Raw genomic sequence first — 8134 nt, 5'->3', positions numbered from 1 at the left:
CTAGAAATGTAGAAACAAATGGGATTTAGTGCTTCTTCTGGTACTGGTAGGGTTAGAGCATCTAGATCCACAAGGCAACTCTTTGGACTTGATTGAAACTTAATGGCTTGGTTCCAGCCCATGAACTCTTAGGTTCAAGTGCTGTAACACAGGGGACCCAGACCAGAAAAATGAGAGGTGGTCGTGACAGGAGATGGAGAATATGTTACCATAGGCTATCTGAACTTGCAAATGGGCCCCAGTCTCAGCATATATGACATTACCTTCTTTCAGTTTACACCCTTTATTTCTTCCTTCTAGATCCCAAGTTAATGGGTGTGAGAAAAAGAGGAACAAACCCAAATTGAGAAATCGTGCCAGAGTTGCTGTCCTTTGGCCACCTTTCAGGTGTGTGTGCCTTTCAGGGTTGTGTTAGAACCTGAATCATCATGTTCTACCAAAGTGTTGTTGACCATCAACCTGAGCCTTCTGGATTTTCCTGTTTATTATGCTCAAATACCGACTGCCCTGGGATCTAGCCTCCTCTATACAATTCAAACACAGGAAAGCCTGGAAGGCTGACCAGGTCATTTGTGTGTGGTTCCTATTGTGTGTTCTAAACAGAGGCCACCTGGTTGTGCACTCAGCTTCCTGATGATGCTCTTCTCAGGAGCCACATGGGCTGGAGGGGAAGTAGCACACCTGGGGAGTCAGGTACTGATCCTCAGTTTCTACCTAATTCTCATATGTGGACAGAGGACACTTTTAACTTTATATTGTCACAAATAGTTTCATGAACAATGTCTTGGTAGCAACAAATTGAGCCTGTGAAATTCTAAGAATAATATCAGATCACCATGAACTTGCAAAAAATTCAATTTAACAAAAAGCATTGAGGGCTTCCCTGGTTGCAGAGTGGTTAAGAATCCGCCTGCCAGTGCAGGGGGCACGGGTTCAAGCCCTGGTCCGGGAAGATCCCACATGCCGCAGAACAACTAAGTTCATGCACCACAACTACTGAACCTGAGCTCTAGAGCCTGTGAGCCACAACTACTGAAGCCCATGTGCCTAGAGCCCGTGCTCTGCAACAAGAGAAGCCACCGCAATGAGAAGCCCGTGCACCACAACGAAGAGTAGCCCCCACTCGCCGCAACTAGGGAAAACCTGTATGCAGCAACAAAGACCCAACACAGCAATAAATAAATAAATAAATAAATAAATAAATAAATAAATAAATAAATAAATAAATAAAAGCATTGAGGATACAAGTATTATAATTCAAGGCAAAATGCATTACACTATAGGGATATAAACAAACAACATCTGGAAATACAGAAGAGATTGTGATTAATATGGATTGGGGAAAACTAGGAAGACTTCTTGGAGTAGATAGTATTTGAGCTGGAAGAAATTTGAAGAGACATAACTCTTATTTTAAATGCTATTAATTTTCAGCTAATTTCTCCATAGAAGAAAAATAAGTTCGATATGTATATTAAAAATTACCATCTGATTCCACTTCTCAAAATATGATGTCATACATTTTATGTAATGGCTAAATGCAAGGGCTCCAAGGTCATGCCATCTGTGGTTAGTGCCAGCTCCACCACTAGCTAACCTAACTAACTGTTACCCTAGTTAGATTTCCTTTCTTGTTTCCTCATCTATAAATGAGGATGCTAGTCCCTACCTCATAAGGGTTATTATGATCAGGAAGTGAGCAAATCCGAAACAAAAAGGCACTTAGCACAATCCTAGCATATAGTAAATATTCAACAATCGTCAGTATTATGATTACTATCTTAACAAAAGTTAATCTTTATGGAGCTCCTTCTATGTATCAGGTGCTGATTTGGACTTTAATTCTAAAGCAGGTTTACTATGGGAGACCTGAGAGCTGTGATTAGAGTAAGTTCTATAGGAAAACAGAGCAAATAATGTAAATATTGTAATATTAACTATACCGCCAAGGTACTGTCTTACCTCAGATGAAGTCAAATTCATGTGTCCCCAGATAACAATGCCTGCAGATCCCAAGGCAGCACTTTCTCCAATAGTACTGATTAGATCTTGCTAGAATGAAGATAGTTCATTACACTATATTCATTTGAATATGAACAACCTGCCAGGGATTAGGATTGGAGGCTAAATTCAATATAATACATGAAACTATTCTCCAGTTTCTTAGAGTACAGCAAATGTTAAATGAACCGGGGCTCAGACATTTCACTCTATAATCATATCAAAACATATTAAATACATATTTTTTAAACTTATATTTTGCCAAACAGGACATTACTTTTAAACAATTAGCCTGTAAATAGCCACCAAAAGTTGTTTAATTGAACTTAACTAGGAGTATATACACACAAACCAGCTATGAGTATATGACCTGGAAACAGAATCCAGAAGTTTTCCTTCTCTAAATGTGACAACTGCCTTGCATTCATCTTAGCCAAGTTCCCTTCCCCGTATGCAACACTCTCCTGAGAACTTTGCCTCTGCAGTGACTTGGAGGGGTTTTGTGTCATTTGGTTTCCCAGGATAGGCAAATGAACACAGTGTTAAGGGCCCCGCAGGATCCGATTTGATCCAGCCCTTATATTTGGTCCCTGAAATTATTTGTATTTAATTTTAAAGTACCTGATTTAATGGGCTTTATTTATGATTCCTCCAGTCACGGTAAGGCTGCCGGGAGTTTTCTCAATATGGTTAAGATAGATGAAAACAAAATTTCAGCAGGGAGAATTTTGGTTTTGTAATCCTAAAGGATTACTGTTTTAGTGTTTAAAGATTAACATGAATCTAGGTCATTTCAGAGGGAAATTAAAAGTTGAACGTGTGCAGTTGGTTTCCTAAATAAAGTTTCTGCAGTTGATTTTCTAAATAAGTTTCTTTTTTTTTTTTTTAAATAAATTTATTTATTTATTTATTTACTTATGGCTGCGTTGGGTCTTCGTTGCTGCACGTGGGCTTTCTCTAGTTGCGGCGAGCCAGGGCTACTCTTCATTGAGGTGCGCAGGCTTCTTATTGCGGTGGCTTCTCTTGTTGCAAAGCACGGGCTCTAGGCGCACGGGCTTCAGTAGCTGCGGCACATGGGCTCAGTAGTTGTGGCTCGTGAGCTGTAGAGCACAAGGCTCAGTAGTTGTGACGCACGGGCTTAGTTGCTCTGCGGCATGTGGGATCTTCCCGGACCAGGGCTCGAACCTGTGTCCCGTGCATTGGCAGGCGGATTCTCAACCACTGCGCCACCAGAGAAGCCCTAAATAAGTTTCTTAAATTATAATATATTCCCCCACTCTTTCGAATAATAAGCATTCACCTTTTACTCCAAGGATTAATTTCCATCAGCTGTAGCTGGAAATGTAATTGGGCAATTTGGTGGAAATTAAAAGCAGACTTTAAACTGTATTTTGCCTTGGGCACTTTATATTAATACCCGTGCTTGAGAGAGAAATCTCCTCACCTGACACTTTTATAGTTCACTAAAATGAAGGTTTTACAATCTCAGTTTTTAAAGTTTGTTTTTGTTTTTGCTTTTTTTTCTGGGCAACTTTCTGGTAATTCTCAAATAAAGAAGAGATTTTGGTTTAAACTAATTTCTTTTCAGGTCCACATCTATTTCCATTTCCCAGGACCATGGTGTCAACCGAATAGGTCAGAGCTGACATGACAGGAAGGGGAGGAGTTTTTGTGAGGCTCAAATGAGATGGTGTAAGTGAAATGGTTTTGAGAATTATCCATGATATAGGAATACCGGAAAGAGGAGGAGCTAGCCATGCAGAGCCCAGAATGAGGACTCTGCTGGGTCCAGGTCCATTGCCTCTTTTGACAAAGACCTAAGGGAGCAGAGCTCCTCCCTCCACTCACTTTGAAACTTTCCTGAATATAGAGATGCGATAGTCACATGATGTGATCAGAGGGGCAAAATTCCCTAATGTTCTTCCATGAATTCCTATTATGTGTATGTTACACCTTTCTTAGCTCTCTCACAGTTCTTGGTTATTCTGTTCTGGGTTTTGTTTTTGTTTTGTTTTTTTTTTTCAGTCTAATTTGCTTTTCAGTTGTGGAGGCTTCTATTGAGATATCTTCAAGGTCAGAGATTCTTTCTTCAGCTGTGTCTAGTCTAAAAATAAGCCCACCAAAGACATCCTTCATTTCTGTTACAGTGTTTTTGATCTCTAGCATTTCTTTTTGGTTCTTTCTTAGAACTTCCATCTCTCTGCTTACATTGTCCATCTGTTCTTGCATTCATTCCACTTTATCCATTAGAGCCCTTAGCATATCATAGTTGTTTTAAATTCCTGGTCTGATAGTCAACATCCCTGCTATATCTGAGTCTAGCTCTGACTCTGCAAGTTGTGTTTTTGCCTTTTAGTATGTCTTGTAATTTTTCTCTTGATAGCTAGGCATGATTTAATTTTTCTCAATTGGCAGATAGCTCATACTGGATAAAAGGAACTTCTGTAAATAGGCCTTTAGTAATATTCTAGTAAGGTGTAGGGGGAATGGAAGGGTTCTACAGCCCTATGATTAGGTCTCAGTCTTAGTGAGCCTTTTCCTCTGGACTGTGAACCTCACAACTGCTTCTCAGTTGTTCCCTCCACCCCCTTAGGTGGGACAGGCTGCCTAGATGGGTCTAGAGATGGGTATCTCCCTTCTTCCAAGTGGAAAACTAGAGCCAGCTGGAGTTGAGTATTTCCTTTTCCACAGATCAGTTAGGCTCTGATAAAACCTCAGCAGGGGGGCTTCCCTGGTGGAGCAGTGGTTGAGAGTCTGCCTGCCAATGCAGGGGACACGGGTTCGAGCCCTGGTCTGGGAAGATCCCACATGCTGCAGAGCAACTAGGCCCGTGAGCCACAATTACTGAGCCTGCGTGTCTGGAGCCTGTGCTCCACAACAAGAGAGGCCGCGATAATGAGAGGCCTGCACACCGCGATGAAGAGTGGTCCCCACTTGCCACAACTAGAGAAAGCCCTCGCACAGAAACGAAGACCCAACACAGCCATAAATAAATTAAATAAATAAATAAATAAATAAATAATTAAAAAAAAAAAAAAAAACCTCAGCAGGTTTGGCTGTGGTTAAACAGTTTCTCCTGAGGGTGGACCTTGTTCAGAACAGCATGCTCTAGAGTACTCAAAATGGTTCCTTTTCCCCTTTGCCTGCTAGATGCATGAGGGGAGGTTTTCTCCAATATTCACTGTGAGGACCTGGTGAGCTCCTGGAGGTAAAACTCACAAAAATGTGCTCCCCCAGCCCCCATGACTGGGTCCCCATGGAATTTTAATCTCTCAGACTTGTCGACGCTGAGCAGTTTCCCAGTTACGGTTCAGGTTTCCCTACTCTGGCAGTGGTTCCCACAGAGGTTTCTGCTCGTGGGTTTCCAATCTGGTAAGTTGTGATTCTCTGTTTTCACCCGTCTGTCTCTCCAATTTTGAGGGCAGCAATTTGCCCTATGTGTCCACACTTCTCTTATTAATCTAAGAAGAGTTGATTTTTCAGTTTGTTTAGCTTTTTACTTATTAGGACTGAGCTGCAACTTCCAAGTTTCTTATATGCTCAACTGGAAACTGGAGCTCTCCCATGAATTCCTTTGGGTTAAGGCTTTGTCATCAGAGGGAGGAAGGAGACAGAGCATCCACATTTTGTATTTAGAGGTTATTGATCCATATTCAGTAAGTACAGAAACTACAGATGTTTGTGGTGAAAGCCACAGCTTCTGAGATTGATATCAGGAGGGAATGTTTGTTCATTTCTTTCCAATGTGTCCTTTAGCGTCATTATCAAAGAGAGTTTATTGGGACTGATTCAAAGTGGCAAGTCTTCTAGCATGTGTTGACTAGAGGTAAGGAGTCACTAGCAGATATTTAGGCAAATTCCTCTAACAAGTTATCCCACTGTCACCTAGCTGAGAGCAGGGTGCTGAATGAATCACAGAACAGCTATGCTTGGGGGGCCAAAAAAGCAGGGGCACTTCTCAGTGAGGGAAGTCACAGGTAAGATGTCTCTAAAAGTAAATTGGGGCCACCTGAGTGCATAAGCCACATGAAAGGAGAAATAAAGGAAGAGCACCTGATGTAATAGCAACACATCTTCCAGGTCCCAGCCTGGTGTAAGGCAGTCTTGCCCTACCCATGATTCTTGGCTCAAATCAAGGTTTTGGAAGTTAAGAGTAGGGACACCCGGAGGACTCATTCTTTACACTTGGGTTTCAGTCCCTGAAGCTTTACCACAGTGCATGTAAGTCAGGAGCCCACTGCGGGGAGCTGGACCATCACTAATGTGCTCCCTTTGTGTGTTATCAGAGGGAATATTAATTAATTACAGGGGAAAACATCTTTAAATCTATAGTCAAGAGAATCCCTTTCATTATTATTTTTTTAATTAATTAATTAATTTATTTTTGGCTGTGTTGGGTCTTCGTTTCTGTGCGAGGGCTTTCTCTAGTTGCGGCAAGCGAGGGCCACTCTTCATCGCGGTGCGCGGGCCTCTCACTATCGCGGCCTCTCTTGTTGCGGAGCACAGGCTCCAGACGTGCAGGCTCAGTAATTGTGGCTCACGGGCTCAGTTGCTCCGCGGCATGTGGGATCTTCCCAGACTAGGGCTCGAACCCGTGCCCCCTGCATTGGCAGGCAGATTCTCAACCACTGCGCCACCAGGGAAGCCCTCCTTTCATTATTTTTTAAAAGCATAGTATCAACAATATCTAAATTGCATTTATATATGTGGTATAGGCAATCTACTGTGTGAAATGAGGCTTTACAGCCCGCATATGATTCCCCCAAGCTATGGCTGCCGACTGAAATTTCATTCTTACATATTCCCCTTTCAAGTTTAAGACTCTGATACTTGTTAAAAAGTGTTATCTATACCACATATATTTCTGTAGTGCTTTCAATTTTCATTTTTAACTTCTTATTTGATTTTCATAATATTTCTCCTAAGTAGATAGGGCAGGTAATATTGTGCCATTTTGTAGATTAAGACAATGAAGCACTGAGGTCTGGAGAGGTTAAGAGATTTGGTACTTATTGGTAAGTTGTTTTTCTAATCCTAATTATATGTGTGTACACACACAAACATTTTAAAATGCAGATATCTTTGGGAAGGCAGAAATGGAAGCCACTACTAGTATTTACAATTTGGTATAAGTGAATATCACGTTTTAAGAAGCTTGTGGGCAGGTTTTTATTGAGGATGGAATAAAATGGTGGTTTGATGGTTTAAAACACGTGGAAATGCCTTGCCATTCAGAAAGGTTACAGAATGATACCACGGGACTAACAAAGAAAATTGTTTCTAGGTGAGACCCTAACTGTTGTTCCTTCTTCCCTTAGAGGGAACAGAAATGGTTCTGAGGCTGTAGCTGTTCAAGAAGGAGCTTACCGTTGGCTTGCAGAATGTGCAGAAGGTACCAGTCGTTTAAACTAATCTATTGAAATGAACACTTTGTCCTTTAAAGTTTGTTTCTGCCAAAAGTAAATTTGTTATCACTAAAGAAAGGAACTTGTTTGAGCCAAACATAGAAAAGCAAAAGAAGTTTCACAGAGGAAGGTGGTATTTAACTTTCAATTCTAGAGTCAAGACTATTTTATAAAGATGTAGATAACTTTTTTACACCTTCCAAATAGTGTTAGTTTCCTACCATTCTCAATCAGTTGTTGCTGATTTTTCTGGGTAGTATTAATATCAGTTCACAAGAGAGAATTTTTGTCTTTACTCATCTCATCAGTGGTGTCAGAGGCACAGCATTGACCAAATCCTGATGTATTTGTGTCATTTCTCCCTCTGAGGTGTAAGCTCGCCTCTCTGTCTGCTCCACAGATACCTACTGCTCACGGTAGAGTCCTCACTGGGGTGTTTCCTGAGTCTCCTTTGGATGCTTCATACTCAGAACGTCTTTCTATTTTGATACATGCTGGCAAATTGAAACTTGCTATGGTGGAGAAAAAAGAAAGGTGATCAACCCCCTAGTGTGCAGCAATGTCTTAAAATACCTCTGCATCACAAATGTGAAGGTCTGAACAAGGCTCAAGTCTTCTCATAATCACACATAATTATCCAAGTCCAAAGATTAGAGTAGCATCTTCTTTGAAATTTTTATCTCTACAAGGTTCCATTTCAGTGACTAGAGTAGTAAAGGGAAAGTAAG

General features: G+C 41.1%; 1 protein-coding gene and 1 long non-coding RNA gene across 3 annotated transcripts in view; both read right to left on the bottom strand.

The window, feature by feature from the left end:
- HYAL4 (hyaluronidase 4) overlaps nucleotides 1-8134 on the bottom strand; it is a 42216-nt gene that overhangs the window by 17648 nt on the left and 16434 nt on the right. For both annotated transcript variants that reach the window (XM_082400091.1, XM_082400092.1), the window contains exon 3: nucleotides 1963-2052. In XM_082400091.1, coding sequence (XP_082256217.1) covers nucleotides 1963-2052 — 90 coding nt within the window. The remainder of the gene's footprint in view (nucleotides 1-1962; nucleotides 2053-8134) is intronic.
- Nucleotides 3995-6653, bottom strand: LOC309632543. The gene is made up of 2 exons (XR_014246968.1): nucleotides 5044-6653; nucleotides 3995-4714 (listed from the first exon to the last, which is right to left on the bottom strand). It is a non-coding gene; the product is annotated as an uncharacterized lncRNA (long non-coding RNA).

The sequence above is a fragment of the Balaenoptera borealis genome (genome assembly GCF_965194805.1).
Source record: "Balaenoptera borealis genome assembly, chromosome: 7".
Taxonomy (NCBI): Eukaryota; Metazoa; Chordata; class Mammalia; order Artiodactyla; family Balaenopteridae; genus Balaenoptera; species Balaenoptera borealis.
Note: the sequence above shows the minus strand (reverse complement) of the source record. Positions and strands in the feature narration are given on the sequence as shown.